The sequence below is a fragment of the Simochromis diagramma genome, unplaced genomic scaffold, assembly GCF_900408965.1.
Source record: "Simochromis diagramma unplaced genomic scaffold, fSimDia1.1 OVJJ01000683.1, whole genome shotgun sequence".
Lineage (NCBI taxonomy): Eukaryota > Metazoa > Chordata > Actinopteri > Cichliformes > Cichlidae > Simochromis > Simochromis diagramma.
In genome coordinates this window covers 1,562,961-1,586,778 of record NW_024387158.1, presented here as the reverse complement: position 1 = coordinate 1,586,778, position 23,818 = coordinate 1,562,961, and the positions used below count along the sequence as shown (strand labels likewise).

General features: G+C 41.4%; 1 protein-coding gene across 1 annotated transcript in view; it reads left to right on the top strand.

The window, feature by feature from the left end:
• The window catches only part of grk3 (G protein-coupled receptor kinase 3), a 72,619-nt gene that overhangs the window by 8,350 nt on the left and 40,451 nt on the right, over nucleotides 1-23,818 (top strand). The window contains exon 2 of the mRNA XM_040048767.1: nucleotides 8,545-8,621. Coding sequence (XP_039904701.1) covers nucleotides 8,545-8,621 — 77 coding nt within the window. The remainder of the gene's footprint in view (nucleotides 1-8,544; nucleotides 8,622-23,818) is intronic.

Here is a 23,818-nt window from a genome sequence, read left to right as displayed (position 1 = left end):
TAATCCAAGGATTGGCAGCTCCGCTCCATGTAAAGACCACACCAGGTTGAATCCTGTAACAAGCGGAGGCGTTTCTGTATGAGGAAACAAACCACACAATCGATCATTAGTGTAATGTTTTTGTGAGAGTGGTTTATCAAATGATTCTGTGCTAGATATGAGCTTTATTATTTATTACATTACACATTACCATAAAGGAGCCGCAGAGATAAAAGGTTCAGCTAATGGACCTGTGAAAGCAGTGTAACACAGCTGATGAGTAAACCAGTCAGTGAAGCCAGGCTGAAAATGTGCCTCCAACATGTCAGTGAGGACATTAAGAGAATAAGCTGTCCAATACAACTGCATGAATTATAACTGTAAACACAAACAAGTTTGTGATGAAGAGCGCTGGTTTGTATTTAAGTGGACCTGCAGAGGCACTGCTTATTTCCTGAAGTGCTCATGAAGTCAGCTTGAATACACTCATTTATATCTCCCATTTGACAAAGTTAATGGGAGTTGGAAATAATAAAGGATCAGACTATTATGTAGCCTGACACAGAATGCTATCTTGACAAAATTCAGTGATATAAACTTGGACTTGACTAACAGGGCTGTATCTGTGTCTCACCCACATGCTTCATGTGCATCCTCGATTACTGCATTTCCTCAAAAAGTGGTGAGACCGTTGGATGTGCCTGTAGGTCATAGTGTTTCCAGCCCTTCCTCCTATCTACCACATACCTGGTAGAGTCTGTGACTGCAGGCTTGGGTTGTGTCACTGAACAACAACCTAGAGGATAGTGATCAAATGTAGATTGCTAATTTAATATGCCTTTTAAAACTAGTTTGTTCCTTCATTTATACATTTATCTTTTGTTTAGTTCCTAGTTTTTAATTTCCTGTCCGCACCATTACATACAGCCAGTACTTGTTTGTGTGTACACGTGCACTATAGAGAGCATAAGAGCTGGACAGAGTGTTTGTGGCATCACACACTTTCTGAAGCTTCTTTCAGCTGCAGCCATTATGGTTCTTTGGAGCCAGAAGTGAGCTCATTAGGATCATGTTCGCAGCTGCATGCAGAAACTGAGTAGGAGATTTATAGACACACATCTTCTAATTAATGCAAGTGCAAAACTAATAAAATGGAGAAATGTGACCTGGCAATACTGTAGCACAACTTGTTGGATGGTCTGTACCAAACAGCAAGCATGACATATCTCAGATGAGCCCTTAGAAACGCTCAAACAGGCACCAACAGCACACACCGTGAAGGGGTCTGCTTCAGTGACTCAGAAGCCCCATTTTCATTAGTACCATCTTGGATTGAATCGCCATGGTTCGCCACGGTTTTTAGGCTTTTCCATTAGGTCATAGTACCTGGTACTAGGTATTAAAATAGTACCTGCTCGACCGGGGTTCCAAGCGATCCGAACGGGTACTAAAATGTGACGTTGTCAGACGTCAGTGGCGTTACTCAACGAGTCGTGAGAGCGTCTTGTTCACGAACAACCCAACTAATATTCTCCTCAGTTTTACTACAGTGCTGGGGGTGTTCCTTTCTGCGGGAGTCAAAATGTTTTATACACAGAAGCCCAGGTATTGTCTATGTGTTGGAGTGTGATTGTGCGTATGTTGAATGTTTTCAGAGGAATGTGGAATGGTTGAATGGAATGAATCATGACAAATGTGAAGGGCAAGTAAAAGAGACAGGCTTTTCTGTTTTTAAAAAAAAAAGCAGAACTTGATTAAAAGTGCGTGCGTGCATGCGTGGGAATGGGCAACCAGTAATGCATGCACAGCTGTAACAGTCGTGCATGTGTGAAGCTTCCTGCAGCATACTTGCAGAGGCCGGAAGGTTGCACTTAAATGTGGCACTTTGGAGATAGCATGGTGCTGCCACATTCTCAGCGGGCCACGCTGAGTCCTCTGGCAGTGAGGCGAGACTTTGACGGCAACACTGGCGGCAGCTGAGAAGAAAAGTGTGGGGGATGGCGACAGGATGACCTGCTGTTATGTTACAGAGATCAAGTTAATGCTGACCGAGTCTTAGCCAGAGCTGGCCTCACCAGTAACGCCCTCAGCCAATCACATCTTCCAATTCCTGTCTCCAGTTAAAGTACAAAAAACAACTGCCTTCTCTCTATGAGACACAGAGTTCAGGGTGGTGTCTGTGCATGTGTGCAGACGTGAAATATTAAATATGAAGGGAAAAACACACTTATTTAACATTTTTAGATTTTTGCAGTGGTGCATGCTGGTCATTGTTGTATAGTCAAACGATAGACCAGCACGTCATTCAGAATCCCGTCCCTCTGATCTTATTTATGTTGTTTTTCCCATGGTCTGTGCTGCTGGGAACATGCAGCAGGGAGCGGAGCAAAGACGGGCTCAGTTTTACACTGGACAACAGTGTTAGTACATGTCACTGTTTTCCTTTTCAGTATAAAAAGACGTCAATATGCCGAAGCATCCTTGCTAACACAGTATGAGTCTAAATGAAAAGCTCATATTTGATAACACTGCATGAGCCCCACTGTTTCCCAGCTGAGCATTGTGGTTGTTACTGAGAAGAAATATTTGGTTAGCCTAATGTTAGTGTCATGCAGGCAGGTCGGACTTAGACGAGTTGCATACATACTGTTTGTGGACCCAACCCAAACCCCAAAACATCTGCACTAATGCTGACATTTGGAGGATTCCTGCTGAGTCAATAAGGAATCAGACCTATAAGTGGAATCTTTAACAGTTTTCATATGAATAAAATCCATCCTGTGTGTCATTGTTGGTCTCTGGTGAGACTGCCACTATGGTCAGTAGTCTGTGTTGTTCTCTGCAGCCCAGTTGAGCATGCTTTGCCACATGGACCAGTTCTCCACCTGCTGCTGTTTCAAAAATAGGGAGCATGTCTTTGATGTCTTTGTCACGCTTGAGTCATGATTAGGGCTGGGTCATTTCATACCGTTCACGGTAATACCGGTATAATGTTGGGCAACGATAAGAAAATGAAATATCGCGATAAAATATGGGTAAAACGCGCATGCGCAGTGCCTTTGTTTTCATACGCACATGGCGGAAAAAGCATGGCGGCGACGGAGACTGAGAAGGGCGAAAGCAGATCGTTAAATGAAACAGATGAACCAGAATTGGTTTGTAAAAATGCTGCAACTTCAGTGTGGAACTGGTTTAGCTTTCATCCGTCAGATACACAACAAAGTACTATTTTTGGTAGAGCATGCTAGCGGGCCGTCGTTATTACCGTGTTTTTTGGAAAATACGGCACACTTAAAATCAATCCTTTGATTTTTCTGATAATCGACAGTGCCCCTTATAATCCTGTGTGCCTTATGTATGAATTCTGGTTGTGTTTACTGACCTCGAAATGATTTTACGTGGTACACGGCGCTCGAAAATCTGTCAAATGTTTTAGCACGACTTTGCTAAGCTACGCACCTGCACTGCTTGATGGATTGTCGGAGCATTACGGCTATCGTAGGCAGGAGCCTCGCGGAGTGATACGTACTGTGCTTCAACATAATATTACCGTATTGTGTGTGTATAACCTCTTTTTAAGTTTTGTGGATATTATACATGGTTATGCTGAGGACATGTCGGCCAATTTCCACTGGAAATACCTTTTGGTTAAACTGTCAGCAAGGAATTTGCATTTGCACTGTTAAATTTCTATATAACTTTAATGCACATAAAAAAAAAACAGCTGCTTGTTTAAGTGAAAATACATTGGGTTTTTTTGGGGGGGGGGTTTGCACTAATAAAGTTGTGGAGTTGTAAAGTATTTTGTCTAGTGTCAATTATATCGTCAGTTATGGCAAATTTTCAAATATATATCGTGATAAATATTTTTGGTCATATCGCCCTGCTCTAGTCATGATGACTTACGATCCCTCTGCCAGGCTCCTGCAGCCAGTGATTTTTTTTTTTTTTTTTTCACTGATAGATGCATCATTTCAACTGTGCTACCCAGTCGTTGCAGATCAGTTTTTTAATTTTGCAGTTTGTACTCTGCATTCAGATGTCATTAAAATCTGTTGTTGAGCCAAACAGTAAATTGTGCAAGAATCCCATAAGCTCTTAATCCTGAAAGTGCCATTTTTAATATTTTTGCTTTTCAGACAGCACTGAGATATTGCTATTTAATACAGCATTTAATGGACTATTTCTATCCAGTTATAAAGTAAAACCACTTTTTCCAGAGTGAATTAATCGAAAATGATTGCAGATCTGAAAATTGCTCAGGTTTTCTTATAAGTGGCTGTCTTTGCCCCCTCTGAATCCACTTGAGGCTGAGCAGCAGCCAGAAAAACAAGTTTTGGCAAAGTGAGTTTTCCTGTTAAAGACAGTAATTACATGTCTGCAGGCTCAAATGAGCTGAAACAAGTGTTCCTTCCACCTACTCAGGTCCTGTTTGTATTGTCAGGTATAAACTAAGCTTTCTTGAGAAATATTGACAGAGCAAATAAAATGTTAGTTGTTGCTCTCCCACAGCGTGAGAACTACAGACATGGGCTGAAAATGTCTGAAGCAGGTTTGAGTTGGGTCAGAACCTTGGCACTGTGCAGTATGTTATCAGCACAGTTCAATTACATGCCCACACAGCCGGCTACAGAAATGCTAGTGACAAGCTGTTAATATGTTAAATATTTACACATGTGCATACTTCCTGGAGCCTGGAATGGTCACCAGCACAGTGTTGTTATAGCGTCAGAGTGCAGATTAACAGCTAATGAAAGCCGGCCGTTTGTGCCTCTTACACTGGCACTGACCCACCGCCAAACGGGGCCAAAGCAAATGCAGAGACATGATCCGAGTTAACCTATTTCAGAATCCTTTCCTGTGTGTGACCTTTTAATACAGAGCTGAAAGTCAGACCTCACACATGTTGGTTTTGTAACCCCTTTACCCACCTGCAGCTTGTTACTGCGACTAGCATCACTTCTGCTTAGTACAGGCTGAGCTTCAATGTAATAGCAAGTGTGTACCAAACCTGTTTTTTTCTGCAGTGAAATGCAGTCAGGGGGTGTAGTGAGGTAAAGAATCAGGTCACCTAACATTGGGAGGGTCTCTGCCTCCAGGGCGCTACTTTGTCGCTGCAGAAATCACCGTTGAGTGGCTTTGATGAAGGTCGCAGAGGAGGCAGCAGAAGATTTTGTTGAATTGTGTTGTAATGGTTGTGCTAGTGGGTGCTGAGATTGATGATGGTCAGGGTGAGTGGTGACAGCTTGCCAGTTAAGGTGATGTTTGTCTAATTTCCTCTTTGAGGTCTTAAGTTCTGAGATTCATAAGAAATGAAAGCTTCCTCACAGCAGGGGCATATTCAACCTGTAAACACGCCCGACACTTGCAACACGGATGTATCTCGATGCGTACGGGTGATCGATCAGTCATCATCAGTGTGAAATCAGAAGGTGATATTTCTGTCTGACTTGAAAAAAAGAAATTGTAATAATAATAATAATAATAATAATAATAGATTGGATTTATATAGCGCTTTTCAAGGCACCCAAAGCGCTTTACAATGCCACTATTCATTCACTCTCGCATTCACACACTGGTGGAGGCAAGCTACGGTTGTAGCCACAGCTGCCCTGGGGCAGACTGACAGAAGCGAGGCTGCCATATCGCGCCATCGGCCCCTCTGGCCAACACCAGTAGGCGGTAGGGTAAAGTGTCTTGCCCAAGGACGCAACGACCAGGACAGAGAGCCCAGGGATCGAACCGGCGATCCAAATATAGTTGTGTGAGGTGAGGTCGTGGCACACACTGACACAAGACTGGAGGAGATGTGTGTTTAAGCTGATATCAGTTGTCTTCTGTCAGCTGCATCCATCATTGTTATAGGTCATCTAAAAACCTAAAAGTGTCCCGGGTTTTTAGTATCTCTGCTTTGTGGCTCATTGGTTGATCCTCAGTACCTGGATGTACTGGTCCCACCGGCTGGTTATCATGCTTAAAGATGGAGAAATAGGATGTATTATTATTCCGATACCTGCCCAGTGCAATGCTAGACTTTTGAACACTGCCTCTTGCAGCCACGGTCCTCCTCAGAAATGTGTGGGGACTGTTGAGACTGTGGACAAAGCGGATAAAGACGCACAATAAGTGAAGGTAGTGCCTATAAGCGTTAACGCTACATTCATACCCTTCTGACACCATGCCACTCACAGATTGTCAGTGTCATGGGGATGCCTGTAAATAATACTGCTTTATTTCTGTCTTTTTGCCCACAGTCACTGTCAGTCACAGTGCATTTCTACACTGGGAGGCTCTTTGTTTTCTGATCTGCTCCGGTCATCTGCCCCCGTGAGCTAATGCTGCTGCTGTTATTGGAGGCTGCACTGGTATAAAACAATGAAAGCTGTTCACATCAATGTCTATGCATCTGTGACACCATCATGACAGTGTTGTGAGACTGTGCTTCTGAGGGTTTATCTTTCCGCCACAAACGTGTGTTTGCTCAGTGTTGTATGTGGCACTGCAGTTGGTGATCTTTCAAATCTTGAGCAGTCAAATACAGATTATGTGCTTGGTTTCTTCCAACATGCTCTTCATTTGATTTTAATACACTATGTTTCATTAGCAAACTCAATGCTAACCTCACTAACTAGATACAGTGTAGCAGTCTATCTTCCCCCCCACTCCACCCCACACACACATGTGTTTACTGTCCAATAATTCATGACTTGTACAGTAAATATTACCAGCTGCTTTTATGTGGTGCAGTTAAGCGCGAATAATCCAGAGTCAGCTGCTAATGATTCAGTGGGGCACACAAACCTCTAAAAGAGGAAGTGTCTACTTCCTAGGTTCTTGTTCCTGTTGCTGTGGCTGCAGTTGATGTTCATTCCCACTTTCCCATGAAAATCAGCCCAAACAAGCCCAGGATGCAGAGCACTGGGCTGCTGGCTAATTTTACCATCTCAGCTCTGGCCGTTACAGCATGTTTCTCACATAATGTCATGCTCACGTTGCCTGAGAGTTGTCCACCATATTGGGTGTGATGCAACGTTGAACAAAATTTGTGTATACCTTGGTCTTGTTGTTGATGTCTGACTTGCTGTGGCCTGTTAATGTTTCCACTCTCTGGTCCAGATAGGTTCTGTTTTTGTATTTTCAGAGTAATTCTCCATGGGGAGAAACTGCTACTGTGCTGGTTTATTCAGGGTTCAGCCTGCTGTAGTTTTTGCCTTTTTAAGTTGCTCTACAACATAACTAGACAAAGTTGTGTGGGAATAAGACCTGGGAAGTCTGTATGCAGTGAGTATTTCCTTTTCAGTCACCTTTCTCACTCAACATGTGTTAATAGACCTCTGCTGAATCACACTTGTTATTCATTTCTGGCTCTATTCCACAGCATGTCCTTCATCCTGTTTTCTTTCTCTCACCCCAAATGGTCGCAGCAGATGGCCCCGCCCCTCCCCTCCCTGAGCCTGGTTCTGCTGGATGTTTCTTCCCGTTAAAAGGGAGATTTTACTTCCCACTGTCGCCAAAGTGCTTGCTCATAGGGGGTCATGATTGTTGGGTTTTTTTCCCTGAATGTATTATTGTAAGGTCTACCTTACAATATAAAGCACCTTTTTGTGATTTGGTGCTATATAAATATAATTGAATTGAAAATTGAATTGTAGCTTGCACCTTTTTTTCAGTTGGGCATGAAGTCGTTTAGTTGTAGTCGTAGCTTGGGTGTGTGTGTGGCTGTCTTATGGTATGTATGCTGTAATTCATGCAAATGTTTGATGGAAGTGCCTTTGTAGCCAGTGGACAATGCTTTGGTTGATGATGGGTGTGCACTGGAAGTTTAATTTGTTGTTTTCATTTGTAGACAGAAACGACGGATGTTAATCGACTTATTGTTTTAGCGCATCATTTCCTTTTTACACATGAAAAAATTTAAAGCCTGCGTTTTTTGTTTTTTTTACATATTCTAATGTGTTTTAGTTAACTCTTGAATATGAATCATTCACATGCTTAGAAATAGACTGAAAATACCATTTCAATAGGAGAGTGCTCAGTATTTTACACTGATACATTGTTGAAAAGCTAACTATTGTGGTGTGTCCCATTTATGAGTTATGCACTGTAATGCATTGAGAAATGATGCACAAGTCTGATAAGGTCGCTGCTATTGTATCATCATCTTGGCCCCTGCAGTTAAGGGTTCACCTCGCACATGCTCAGTGTGTGCATGCAGAGGTGTTTGTAGGTGAAGCCTTCCTCTGCTGTTGTTGTGTATGAAGTGAGCTGGTGAAGTGTTAATGGGCCTATGGAGGGGGCGCTAATTGATTCATTCTCCCTGCTCTCATTTTCATTAACACCTGCTCCCAGGGTAGCGTGTATCTCTCCAGGTTCTGCTGTAGCCTCCCTTGTGTCCTTGTCCCTTTCCTGCAGTGTGGGGACGGGAGATTTCCAAACCTGGGACGGATCTCTGACTGGAGGCTGGGACTGCTGTCGCTGAGCTGCTGTTGCATGTAGCTTAGTGAGCTGCTAACTGTGCTGCATATTAATCTGCTTCTTCCTCTCCCCACCACCTTGTGTTCACAGCATTCGCAGTGTGATGCAGAAGTACCTGGAGGAGAGAGATGAACTGACATTTGACAAAATTTTCAATCAGAAAATTGGTAAGTCTCAACCTTTTCATTCTGCTAAAGCGTAAAAGAAATGCATACCGTAGGTTACTAGGATTCAGCAGCATTTCTCTAGAGAGGAAGAGATGGCTCCTGTAGCAGGAAGTTCTGCTTTTTCACATCTCACATTACAGTATTATTACTCCAAAAATCTCCCTCAGTGCAGAAAACCAACAAAGAAACTATTGGAGAAGTGGATGAATGTATAGCAGAACATATTGTGATGTGTATGCATTTAGGATACATTGTTGGAATGTTTTATTTATTTTTTATTTTTTTGTTGTAATGATGATTCATTCATTCATTTTTGAAGTCAAACTGAGAACATAAACGCCATTGGTCTCCAGTGGCTGAAGCTTCTAATGGAGTTGCTTTTGCTTTTGGTTTCATTGAACTTGTTGGGACATGATGTGTGAACAGGCTGTTAATGGTAGCTAACACTTTACTTATGGTACAGTGTGTTTAAGCATTAGCATTTACCCCATATGGGCCCTGTGACCAGTTACTTAGGCATGCTTTGCACTTTCTGCTTTGAGGTTTCATTTAGCTTCCACCCACAGATTTACTAACAGATACACACTGCCGTTTTTCCTATTGAAGGTGTTTTTCAGTTTTTCTAAAGCTTTGCTACCGTGGTCCAACACTGTTTGATTGGTTTGTCACTCCACCACTTGTAATGTCCCAGTAAAATAGAACGGTTAGTTGTTTGCCGTTAATTATAAACAAAAATGAATAAATCACTCCACTGTTATTGTCAGCATTTAATTTGAGTGAAGTAAGAGATACTGGATTTAACTCTAGCTCTGTGAGTATATGTGTAACAGGCTTCACTATTTGTCTTACTGAAAGGAAAGGCTTTTGGTAACTGCAGAACTACAGTAATCACTCCTTGTGTTCACAGCAAAGCTAGTTGGTGTTGCCTCAACTGTCTCAGTTTATCTACCAAGCCAAATCTGTCTGAGTGCTGTCTGTCAGACTGTTTGCATTGTAATGCCCCTTTTCCAGGTGAAAACTACAGGTCAAGCGAGATTCTTTCTAAAGTCACTGCAACCCAGTGAAGGGTTCCTGTGCACTGTTTACATGATCTAAGGAGACTTTCTCCATAAAGGAACAAATAACACTGAGCAGTTAAGGACAAAAATTGATATTTTTTTGGCAGGAAAGGCAGCTTCAACATAGGCATGACTGTCACATACAATACTTCACTAAGCGTGTTGACAGCATTGTTTTTCAAATATGTTAAGAAAAATAAAGAACAACAGAAAAACCCCACCTAACACAACTTCAGACCAAAAGAAATGCAGGCACCACTGTCAGCGCTTTCCCCCTTCTATTGCATATTTGCATACAAACTAGAGATGGCACGATACCACTTTTTTTATGACCGATATCATAAATGTGGATATCTGCCGATACCGATATGAATCCGATATAGTGTTTTTTAATCAATAAAACTGTTTTTTTAATATCTTGCTGCATTTTGTATAACTTCATACTCAAGTTTAAATAAACAACAACACTAAAGCTATTCTGTTATACCTGTATGTAAAAAATATACTGCACCCAAAATATTTCATAGTTCTGATCAATCTAATAAACTTAAACCTACTCCATCCTTCCTATTCTGGTATTTTAAAGAGTACTTAGCAGAAATATTAAGCAACCTAACTAATAGGGTTGCAAACTCCCAGCAAAAAAACAAAAAGGAACCACCCCCCACCTCATGATGCTTAATCAACGTAATCAACTTTAATTTGATGCAGTGTGAAAAGAAAAAAAAAAAAAAAAAGCACAGAAATAAATTATTTTTCAAGAATAATTAAATAGATTCCACATCTTTCTTTAACAGAACTGCAGACTGCACAGATGGTATCTTTCCAAAGGAAAAAGTAGTATAACTTACTAGGGTATATTAAACTTAACAGTTACTATATACAATCATGGACTTCTATACATTTTACATAAGATTAAAACTTTGGGTGTAAGATTCAGATAATTATTTATTAAAAGCTAGACATTTTAAATGAGAATAAGAAAGAAAAGTATGTCTTTGTGCCCCCTTTTCCCTGTTCATGCCCCATCGGCCCCCCTGCCTAAACTTTGCTAGATCCGCCCCTGCACAGTTACCAGCCGTCAGCTGCATAGAAAAGGATCCTGGTCTAGAAAGTAAATAAATTCTAACAACAGCTTATCAAGCTTAAACGTGCTGCTGTTGTTCAGCAGCTGGTTTCCTCTTTCTGGCGCGAAGTGGGCCAAAAACAGACAAGAGATGGACTCGACAGAAAAGCCGATCAGCTGATCATTAATCAGTTTCACGATTGAAGTAGCAGCAAGAAGGGGCAGTCGCTCCATATATCGGTTGTTAAGCTTAACGTGGGAATGCTTTACAAACATTCAGAGATGAACTTACACACTTTCTTTACTTCTCTCTGGGATAATCGGAGATGAAATGCTGGTTTGAGGCTACAAATACACACAGCCGCTCTATCACGTGAGCACACTGCTCCGACGTACTACGGTTATGAGCCGAGTTACGCCATGTCGCAAGTTTTGTGAGGTGCTTTTTGGATATTTAATGGATTGGATTACATTTTTTATTTCTCTCCGATATCCGATCCAGTAATTTACGTCAGTATCGGCCCGATACGTAATATCGGATCGGTCCATCTCTAATACAAACATTTCCTCGCTTTTAAAGCTCAAAGCAAATGCTGTCATGAAAAATGAATTTGCTGGTAAATATTATCCTCTACTTGTTAGCACATAGCTCAAAGCCCCTCTTTGCTTAACTACACTCTGAGAGAGCTGAAAGCATTTTATCTGGCAGAAGGCTGCTCATCTGTGTCAGACACTCTTAAACAGAAATCATCGCCTGTAGCAGATTAAGCTGTCGCTTATTAACATTAATGGGATAAATGACTTGATATAACTGGATGGTTAATGCGGAATGTTTTTGTGTTCAGCCATGTTATTTTACATCAATCAGTAAAATCCTGACTCTGTGTTTTAGGCTTCATTTTTTTCCTCACATCCTGACACTCAAAAGTGATGGGAGAATAAATACGATCTCATAACTGTTGACCACTTTTTGCCCCAGTGTTGTTCAAAATAAACCACCTAATAATATTCCTGATGCAGTAATTCTTAAATTTTTCAGTCCTCCTTTGCCACAGAAGCAATTTGTAATACAAGGCTTCTCGCACTTGGGTCTAAATCAGGATTGTGTTCAGCCTCAGTGTGGCACTACTCTTTTTCTGTGCTAGTTGTGCAGATGCTTACTGTCACTTCTCTGTATGGAGTTATTCATTGTAAGGCAGCTTTGTTTGTGTTTAGAGCAATGACTCAAGGTAGAGTGTCACATTTCCTGTTTCCTCCTGCCCTCCAGTTGGTAGCAGCGTCGCTGTGCTGGCTCCTCCGAGTGTTTCCTTTCTGAGCACATGGGCTGTGTGCCAGTATTTGTGGCGTACCAGGGGACCACAGCTGCCCTCCAGGCTTCTAGTAGCTTTACTTACTTTTCTCTGATCTGTGCCCTCTTTGGGAATAGACTGCGTTAATTTTCTCTGCCTCCTTCTCCTTGGCTTCAGGTCTCTTCTCTGTCAGATTTGTTGCTGTCCTTATTGCAGTCTCTCTTATTTTCTCTTTGCCACCTCATACTATCACTCAGGCTCTTGCACATTGTGTGGGTGTGCACATGCTTTATTGGTACCTTTGTGAAACTTAACACTCTTGCAGTAATTTAATAATCCTTATTTTGGCCAGTGTGTTAATTGTCTTCAGTAAGTTGGACACTGCTGGAAAAACAGTGGGAAACATGTCTACACACTTGGTGGATGCTGCCACCACGACCACCGTGACCCAGTGCTTAGTGGAGTCCTGTTTTTAAGGCTCAAGATGAGTGTAGGGATGTGGTTAGTGTTTTGAAACCAGACACGATAAGCAAAGAGCATGCACTGTCTGGCTGACACACGGCATGCACTGAGGCTAGCAACATGTCAATCACGTGGTAAAACAAACCCTGCTTTATCCTCACTCTGGACTCAAGTGGCATCCCTAATGTGCGCTGTTAGACATCTAGTTTATAGAAATAAAATCCATGTGCTCATATTAAGCAAACATGGCATTTCACTATTATACCTACAACAAACAACCTGCCTGGAGATCTTTGTGATGGGTGCTTTTTGGAGCTTGCATTAAACATCAGCACCTGTGGGCAGAACTGGCATGAATGCCAAAAACACACAGTTTACCAAATAGGTCTAATGAGACTGTTTAGTTGAACTAACTATGAAAATTCACACTAACATAAAAATCCCTTTAAAATTTTTCAGTCAGATAAAATCATATAATATCACAAGCCTAATTTCCTATTTGATGAGTATAATTCATTGTATTTTAGTATGTTAGACGCAGTGACCACAGTTACACGTCTAAGCTTGCTGAACAGGTGATTTAATTAAGGACTCTCATGGACTTCTTACTGTCAGCACTTATTGTGATTGTGATCACAGTAAGTGCTGCTGTCGACTGTGAAAAATCATTTTTTCCTCTCCACTGTTTTCATTGTCTTGGTCATAATGCTGGCGCTTCAGATCCTGGCATGTTTGTCAGAAAAGGTGCTCTGACTCCATCATAAGCTACAATAGTGAGTACTTGATATTCACGGACGTGCTGTTAAATAAGTTTTATAGTCCTCGCACATCTATTTGTAGTTGCAAATGTGAGTGAAATGTTTGCGCGGGGGGGGGGGGGGTGGCTGGGACAGTGGTAATGTCAAAAAAATCAAAACGCATGAGAAAACACACTAGGCATTAGTGAAAAGAGTGAGCGCGTATGTGTCAGTGAACAGAAACTCTTGAGTTCTTGAGAGGACTGTTATGATGAAACACTTGCAGGCGTATGCAGCCTGCTTTACCTGACGTGACCGGCCTGGCCTGCACTGTATCATTTCAATCACTGGAACCAGGATTATATTTTTTAAAAACACAGCAAAGTCTCATCGGAGTGAAGCCGCTGCAGATACCTTCTGGTGTCATCTGTGGTGGCGTTGAAATCTCAGTTTATATTTTAGTGCCTTTGGTCATTATCAGTGATGGGAAAACACAACAGAGTCAAGTTTTAATTTTATCTACGTGCGTCAAATCATTCTCACAGGATGTTGCAGAAGAATCTTTTTGGTCCTTCATTTCTCCTTTCTGCTTAGCTCGCTCGGTCCTCTCGCATGTGGAAGTACTGCCTCTCAAACAGCACTGCATTAGCCAGGCCAGCTTAGGGAAATAGTTGCAAGGCGTGAAGCTTGATTTCAGCTGTGTGCTGTACACATTTGAATGGCAAATGTGTAAGTTTGCATGTTTCAGTAACAAGATAGCTGTCCACAGACTCCAACTGAGCATCACGTGGCTATGGAGGTGTCAGCGTAGCAGTTTCAGCAACTCTTATAATATCCAGAAAACCCAGAGCTGCTGCGTTACTATCTAAAAAGTGCAGCAGATAAAATTCTCCCTTTTACGTGTGTTAACTGCTTCTCTGAGGAATGCACTTGTAAAAACAGTGACTGTAACCGGCACGAGTCCTTAGTTTTAACATAGATTTCACTTTACGGACTTTTCATTTGCATACCGTCAAAGTAAGGTCTTCCCACAGAGACTTGCACATACTTTAGTTATCAGCCTGCTTCAGATAAATCTCTGCAGCCGTGATTTTAGATCACACTAAACTGTGTGAGCACAGCAGAAATGTTCTTCTATGACAAAAGTCCAGTTTGTCCTCTCACTTGATTCTTAGGAAAATGATGCCTTGTTCCACGTCCAGAGTGAGAAATGGCTTTAAATTTGTTGTGATATCCTGACACAGATCTATCAGGCACAACCAGTTTGGTGTATTTCACTTTCGTTTGAGGTGTGTTCAGGGATTCAGCTCACATGGGTGCCAGGTATTTTTTGGATTCATTTTGGGTTTTGTCACATGTCAGTCCTGCTGCCTCCCACGTTTTTGGCATCAGAAAAGGAAGTGGATTTTTAATCAGCAATTGTAACATTGCAGTATTCGGTTGGATTTTAGCACCCTCAACAGCCCTTGTCCTTGGGCTCAACAAGCCTTGTTGACTGTCATGACAACCAAGGTCGGGAAGAAAGCACTTCAGTGTTGCTGGAATTCTTTTACTTCATGGTGAAGAAACCGTATCAGCTAGTTTGTTTTGTGGTTCAGACTTTTCTCTGCAAGAAAATTTAATACTGACAAGTGAGAGGACTTGAGGTTTGTGCTTTACATGGATCAAACTAGTGTGAGGTTACTGTGAGTGTCATTTGCTGTCTTCATAGTCCATGACTTCTGAGCCCTGAGGGGGTAAGACTCTGTGGCTTTCTTTAAGGATGTGTCAAAAAGCTGAAAAAAAGGGTGTTGAGAAGGTCTACCTGGCTTTGCATCAGCTGGAGAGCGCGGCTTTGGTGACTCCTCCCTGCGATGTCCCTGGGCCAGACACAGTCAGGGTCAGGCAGGATGGACCCTTATGTAATGGACATGATGTCCTCTCTAAATATAGCAGGCATACTGCTCACTACTTCATCTTGAATATGTTTTTAAAGGCATATATTTGGTTTTCTACATGGTCTGAAGCATGGGATGAGAATAGTACTAGATATTTATATTTAGTACAGTTGTTAGTGCTTATGGTACTTAATAGCCTCTTTTCCGTTAGTACCTATTCGAATCATTTGTTTTCCATTACAGTCGAGTACCACCCAGTGTCATTGGGTCATTGCTATAGCAATGTGTCTGGTGACGAAATTGGGTGAATGTCGAGGCAACAATATACCTGCTGCTTGGGTCTGTGGCTTTTTGTCAGGCTCGGGAACCACAGCGTTGTATTTCCCTCATTGCTGGTGTTCTGAGAAACCGTCCTACTTTGGCAAATCGTCCTATCGGACGGTTACTTCTGAGTAATCCTACCCCTAGCCCTAACCACAGCCCTAACCATACGAAATATTCACAATGGATAAATTTGGGTTTCGTGTTGTGCGCATGCGCAGAAACAACGGGTAGGGATGGTTTGTGAGGTTGGATGGAATCCCAGAACACCGGGTTTCAAAAATGGTGGTTTTGATTTTCGTGAACGAGACGTTCCAGTCAATCGGTGGCATGCAGTCTGTCAATGTCACATTTTAGTACCTGCTTGGATTGCTTGGAACCCCGGCCAAGTAGTTACTATTTTAGTACCTGGTACCAGGACCAGGTTCTATGACCTAATGGAGAACCCTGAAAACCGTAGCAAACCAAGGTGAGTTAATGCGAGTAGGAACCGAGTAGGAGCTTATGTTCTGACTAAGGAAAGTTTCATCTGATGATGCCTGTGACAGTGGCTTTTTGGTATGAAAAAAAAACAAAACTGCTTAACACTTTAGTTTTCTAAAGTAACTGCAGCTTTTCCTCAGTGTAGCCGCTATGGTAGGGCAATATGGTCAAAAATAATTATCACGATATATTTGAAAATTTGCCATAATGATATAACTGATGATATAATTGACGTGAGACAAAATACTTTACAACTTTTTATTAGTGCAAAAAACCCCCATCAATGTATTTTCACTTAAACAAGCAGGTGTTTTTTTTTTTTTTTTTTAAACTTGCTGACAGTTTAACCAAAAGGCATTTCCAGTGGAAATTGACTGACATATCCTCAGCATAACAATATAGTATAATATAAACAAAACTTTAAAAAGAGGTTACACACACAATACGGTAATATTATGTTGAAGCACAGTACGTATCACTCTGCGAGCCTCCTGCCTACGATAGCCGTAATGCTCAGACAATCCATCAAGCGACTTCGGTAAGTTACGAAGCTTACCAAAGTTGTACTAAAACGTTTTTTGACAGATTTTTGAGCACCGTGTACCACGGCGCTTGCATGCTCCACCATAAATTGTGCTTTGGTGTGTATCTGATGGACGAAAGCCAAACCAGTTCCACACCACTAAAGTTGCACCATTTTTACAAACCAATTCTGGTTCATCTGTTTCATTCAACAATCCGCTTTCGCCCTTCTCATTCTCCGTCACCGCCATGCTTTTTCCGCCATGTGCGTATGAAAACAAAGGCACTGCGCATGCACGTTTAACCCATATTCTATCGTGATATTTCATTTTCTAATTATTGCCTAACATTATACCGGTATTACTGTGAACAGTATGATATGGCCCAGCCCTAGTACCCGCATCACTCACTTGCATCCACGTTTCTGCTTAGTGCCAAATGGAGCGCAGTTAGCCAGAGCTGCAGTAACGCTGGGGGAGTCACTTGTTTCCTTTTGGGTCGCACGTTACCAGCTGCTCATACCTCATCCTCAGTATAGCCCGACTGTACTCCATGGTGTGCGTTTGCCTATAGTGGTGACACAATGTAAAGCACCTTTAGCAGGAACAGATGTCTTTTAGTTTTTGCAAAGTTCTGAGCTCTGCTAGAAATTGTTGAAGTATCTCCTTTTTAGCTACTATCATCAGAAGCAGGCATGTGGCTCTTGTTCTCAGACACATTTGGGCTGGTTCCACTGTAAATGTAAACACATACGAATGATATGATATGGCACAGGTCTGATAACAATATTAGACCTATCGGGTAGGGTGGGTTTAAAAAAAATCGATTTCCCATTTCAAAACTATTTTAGTTTCAATTCAGTTTTATTTATACAGTGCCAGATCGCAACAACAGTCACCTCAAGGCACTTTATATTGTAAGGTAGACCCGACAATAATACATACAGAGAAAAAAACCCAAATCATACGATCTCCTTTTACTGATCCCATTGAGATTAAAAACCTCTTGTTCAAGGGAGCCCTAGCTAAGATACCTTTAGCAAAAAGGAACATTTTAAGCCTCATCTTAAAAGTAAAGATTCAATTCAATTCAATTTTATTTATATAGCGCCAAATCACAACATAAGTCGTCTCAAGGCGCTTCATAGAGACAGAGAAAAACCCAACAATCATATGACCCCCTATGAGCAAGCACTTTGGCAACAGTGGGAAGGAAAAACTCCCTTTTAACAGGAAGAAACCTCCGGCAGAACCAGGCTCAGGGAGGGGCGGCCATCTGCTGCGACCGGTTGGGGTGAGAGAAGGAAGACAGGATAAAAGACATGCTGTGGAAGAGAGACAGAGGTTAATAACAGATATGATTCAATGCAGAGAGGTCTGTTAATACATAGTGAGCGAGAAAGGTGACTGGAAAGGAAAAACTCAATGCATCATGGGAATCCCCCGGCAGCCTATGTCTATTGCAGCATAACTAAGGGAGGATTCAGGGTCACCTGGTCCAGCCCTAACTATATGCTTTAGCAAAAAGGAAAGTTTTAAGCCTAATCTTGAAAGTAGAGATGATGTCTGTCTCCCGAATCCAAACTGGAAGCTGGTTCCACAGAAGAGGGGCCTGAAAACTGAAGGGGCTCTCTCCCATTCTACTTTTAAATACTCTAGGAACAACAAGTAGGCCTGCAGAGCGAGAGCGAAGTGCTCTAATAGGGTGATATGGTACTACAAGGTCATTAAGATAAGATGGGGCCTGATTATTTAAGACCTTGTATGTGAGGAGCAGGATTTTGAATTCAATTCTGGATTTAACAGGAAGCTAATGAAGGGAAGCCAAAACAGGAGAAATATGCTCTCTCTTTCTAGTCCCTGTCAGTACTCTTGCTGCAGCATTTTGGATTAGCTGAAGGCTTTTCAGTGAGTTTTTTGGACATCCTGATAATAATGAATTACAGTAGTCCAGCCTGGAAGTAATAAATGCATGAACTAGTTTTTCAGCGTCACTCTGAGACAGGATATTTCTAATTTTAGAGATGTTGCGCAAATGGAAGAACGCAGTCTTACATATTTGTTTAATATGTGCATTGAAGGACATGTCCTGGTCAAAAATGACTCCAAGGTTCCTCACAGCGTTACTGGAGGCCAAGGTAATGCCATCCAGAGTAAGAATCTGGTTAGATACCATATTTCTAAGATTTTCAGGGCCGAGTACAATAACCTCAGTTTTATCTGAATTAAGAAGCAGAAAGTTAGCGGCCATCCAGGTCTTTATGTCTTTAAGACATTCCTGCAGTTTAACTAATTGGTGTGTTTTATCTGGCTTCATGGACAGATAGAGCTGGGTGTCATCTGCATAGCAGTGAAAATGTATGCTATGTCTTCTAATGATGCTGCCTAAGGGAAGCATGTATAATGTAAACAGAATTGGTCCTAGCACTGAACCCTGTGGAACTCCATAATTAACCTCAGTGTGTGAAGAGGACTCTCCATTTACATGAACAAATTGGAGTCAATTAGATAGATATGATACAAACCACTGCAGTGCAGTACCTGTAATACCTACAGCATGTTCTAATCGCTCTAATAGGATATTATGGTCGACAGTATCGAATGCTGCACTAAGGTCTAGCAGGACAAGCACAGAGATGAGTCCACTGTCAGAGGCCATAAGAAGATCATTTGTAACCTTCACTAAAGCTGTTTCTGTGCTGTGATGAGCTCTGAAACCTGACTGAAACTCTTCAAATAAACCATTCCTCTGCAGATGATCTGTTAGCTGTTTGACAACTACTTATTCAAGGATTTTTGATATGAAAGGAAGGTTGGAGATTGGCCTATAATTAGCTAAGACTGCTGGGTCTAGAGATGGCTTTTTGAGTAAAGGTTTAACTACAGCCAGCTTGAAGGCCTGTGGTACATAGCCGATCATTAGAGATAGGTTGATCATATTTAAGATCGAAGAATTAATTAATGGCAGGACTTCTTTGAGCAGTTTTGTAGGAATGGGGTCTAAAAGACACGTTGATGGTTTGGAGGAAGTAATTATTGAAGTTAACTCAGAAAGATCAATTAGAGAAAAAGAGTCTAACTTAACATCAATGGTACTAAGAGTAGCTGTAGATAATATTACATCTGTGGGATGATTACTGGTAATTTTTTCTCTAATGATAAAGATTTTATTTGTGAAGAAGTTCATGAAGTCATTACTAGTTAACGTTAAAGGGATTGTTGGCTCAAAAGAGCTCTGACCTTTTGTCAGCCTGGCTACAGTGCTGAAGAGAAACCTGGGGTTGTTCTTATTTTCTTCAATCAGTGATGAATAGTAAGATGTTCTGGCTTTGCGGAGGGCTTTCTTATAAAGCAGCAAACTATTTCTCCAGGCTAAATGATGATCCTCTAAATTTGTGACACGCCATTTCCTCTCCAGCTTACGAGTCATCTGCTTTAGGCTACGTGTTTGAGAATTATACCACGGAGTCAGGTACTTCTGATTAGAGACCTGACTCCGTCTCTTTAGAGACTAGAGAAATATAGTGCCTGTCTCCTGAATGCAAACTGGAAGCTGGTTACCCAGCCCTACTGTTGGGGTCCTGGGTCTTTTCTCCTTCCTCAGGGCACTCTCCTGTTTTTGTTTTTGTTTTTTTGTTTTTTTTTTAGTAAAGAAAGGTTGAAGCACGCAGCTTCAACTCCTGTCAAAGTGGGACAAAATAATGTTGACCTCCATTTGCGGCTGTAGAGAAGGTCATATATTGGTCACATACTGTTCTATAACAGTCTTCTCCATTCTGGATGTTAAATATCCTTGGGCAAGATACTAACCTCAAGGTGTTCTCCAATGCATTCACCAGTGTATGAATGCATGTAAATGTTAAAATGGAAAGCACTTGCATGGAAAGAGCATAGAAAAAAGTGCTTGTATGAATGGGTGAATGAGGCAAGTTGTGTAAAGCGCTTTGAGTGCTCAGAGTAGAAAAGCACTATAAAAGTACCAGTCCATTCCTCCTTTTATGTCAGCTGGTGCCAAATTTTTGTAGGCAGTAGATCTGCTGCTTCTCACCATGAAAAGGACTGCTTACTAGACTTTGAGGTGTTTGGGCAGTCCTACTAAAAAGAAGCCCTGGGAGAGTTTCTGTCTACTTGGGAATACTTTAGGGGTAGTAAAGAGTTGAGAACAGTGCAGGTACTAGCCAGCAGTAGGCAACCAGTCTAAAAATATCGCTGGAGAGGGAGAGAGTTTCTTGTGTCAGTTGAAATCAAATTGAGATCACATTTATCTGTATAAACAAAGATGGCCACAGGAATCAAGCCTAATCAGAACAGTGTACTGTTTGAGTGTTTGGGTGGTGGGTATAGCTTGGAAAAGGCTAAGCACAAATTTAGCAAACAAACAGCCACTGGTCAGGACAGATGTCATACAGTTGCCTTTTGTGTTGAATTGCTGCCCTTGTGCTTTGATCAGCCTCATGTAAAGTTGAAACTGGAGCCAACACAGCAGCTACTACATGTGCCATTCCACAAGCAGCAAAGCTAACACTAGCTTGTTCTAGCTTGTGTCATAATGCTGCACCACTTAGAACTGTTGCCATCAGGGGAATAGCACTCTGTGATTTCCACTATTAAAGCATGACTGTTAGTGGTATCTCTGTTTCAACCTGGCTGACCTGTATGCGTGTAAAATCATTTAAAGCTTTAGAGGACATTGATTTAAAACCTGACGCTAACACAGTGTGTTAATAAATAACCTGAAGTAAAAAATGAACGTATGGACTTTTGTACTTGGAGGCTAAGAGGGTGTTCAAATGAAGAGTGGACATCTGAATGGCTTATTGGAATTGCTGTGTTTTTTGTGAAGTACATTACAGCGACCCTCCATCTTTCAGCTCCTGCTCCATCTTCATTTTTGAGCCCTTTCCTTGTCTTCATTCTTTCCTAAAGTCCTTCCTTCTCCTTTTATTTCTCTCACTTTTGCCTTGGCATTCTTTTTCTCCATCTGTCAGACTTCTGGAATGGATGATGGAGAGTTGTGGGTTGCCTAGCAACTACAGTTGCCACAGCAACGGCACCAGAACTGCTGCTTTTTCTTGTCGACTGGGAGAAATGAAATTGATTAAAGGGGGAATAAAATAGGTGATGAGAATTGGAGAGTGGGGAAATGGAGAGGAAGATGTGAAAGAAGAGCTCTAATGGGCAGAATAACATTTATTCCTGTTTCTGTTTCCCAGAATGCAGCATTTGTCCACGATAGAGTGTGTGTGTGTGTGTGTGTGTGTGTGTGTGTGTGTGTGTGTGTGTGTGTGTGTGTGTGCTGTGCGCGCGCGCGTGTCAACACACTGTCCTCTCCTCCAGTCCAGTCACACTATCTTCATATCTGAGGAATCTGATGACAGGCAGTTAGTTAATGTACCACAGCAAAAATCAGGATAAGTATTAATGTCACGTCTTTATAGTACAAATTTACTGCCATTGTCATGTAATGATCATTTTAAACATACCCTTAATTATGATGGTAATAAACTCCAGTTGCATAGCAACTTTATACATAATATGTTTTTGTTTTTTTTAGTAAAGAAAAAAAAATCTGCAATAAAACAATTTTTCGTCCTTTCTGTAAGCGTGTGTAGGTAGAGCTAACACAGCTGTACACAGCTGTAAGCCTCTAACATGCAACATGGAATTAACCACGAGCAGTCTTACAGTCGACCTCCACCAGCGCTCTATATCTGCAGCTGGATTAGTCTCTTGAGAACATCAGCAATGTATTTGCCTATTGTTCTTACTTCAGTTTGATATGTGTTTGCAAACACATGGCACACAGTATCTATATTTCAAACCATTTCCAATTCAGTAGTAAAGAGTATTTCTGGTTCCCAATTAACTCCAAATCTGTCCATAATGCGTGTTTTCAGACAAATATGAACACTCTATGAAATTCAAATTCAAATTCAAATTTTATTTGTCACGTACACAGTCATACACAGTACGATATGTAGTGAAATGACCTCCTCAGTAGAGGCAATAAATAATAATGATAATAATAATGGATTGCATTTATATAGCGCTTTTCAGGGCCCTCAAAGCGCTTTACAATTCCACTATTCATTCACTCTCACATTCACACACTGGTGGAGGCAAGCTACAGTTGTAGCCACAGCTGCCCTGGGGCAGACTGACAGAAGCGAGGCTGCCATATCGCGCCATCGGCCCCTCTGGCCAACACCAGTAGGCGGTAGGTGAAGTATCATGCCCAAGGACACAACGACCAAGACTGTCTAAGCCAGCGTTCGAACCGGCAACCTTCTGGTTACAAGACGAACTGCCAACTCCTTGAGCCATGATCGTCCATATCACAGAGAAAACCTGTCAGAACTGCGTGTGTGCATGTGTGCTTGCGTGTATCACTGCACTTACTTACACACTGTCTTGTGTGGTTGAAAGTAGCACTAATGCATTTAAAATGGACTTATTGGTGCTGTCTTACACATTCCTGTCTACAGCAGCTTTAGCAGAGCACACGCATCCTTTAAGAAAGGAGAAAATCACATTCCACAGTTATTAACGATAGCATTCAAGAAAAAGGTTCAGCATACAAATACAGATCTGCTGTTAATTGATATGCTTTACATTTGATGCCATAACCTGCCGATAGGGTTGTCTTCAGCCACAGCCTGTCATTTTTCTGAGGTCACAGGAGGGAGAAGGAAACAAGGTACACTTTCTCTAGCGTGTGTGTGTGTGTGTGTGGGGGGGGGGTGTTGTTGTTGTTGTTTTTTTGTTGTTGTTTTTTTAAGATTTAAGGCAGTATTTTTCCATTGGCTTTTGAAACATGGTTGTAAGAACTGTAGAGATAAGAATAAGAATAATAGAATAAGAGAATAAGATGTGCTTTTAGCCATCCATTTTATAAATATTGTAGTATTGTAGTGTCTGTCTCCTGAATCCAAACTGGATGCTGGTTCCATAGAAGAGGTGCCTGAAAACTGAAGGCTCTTCCTTCCACTCTTTTAAATACTCTCGGAACAACAACTAAGCCTGCAGTGTGAGAGCAAAGTGCTCTAATGGGGTGATATTCTACTGTAAGATCATTAAGAGATGATGGGACCTGATAAGCTCAGGTAAAATATTGATTGTGATTTTTTAACATCCATGTAGATGCAGAAAATAATGGCCTCAACACGGCATTTAATGTATTATATGTTATTATACTCAATTGGTTAATTTTAAAATTTAAAAGAACACCCCCGCTACTTCAGAGCAAGATCTAGAGTAATCACACGAGATCTTGCTCTGACATATGTCATAGAAATTGAACATTTAATAGTATTCCCTGAAAACCCTCATGTTTGCTCATTTCCTACTAACATTTAAGTTTAAAATAATGATTACACAGCAGTG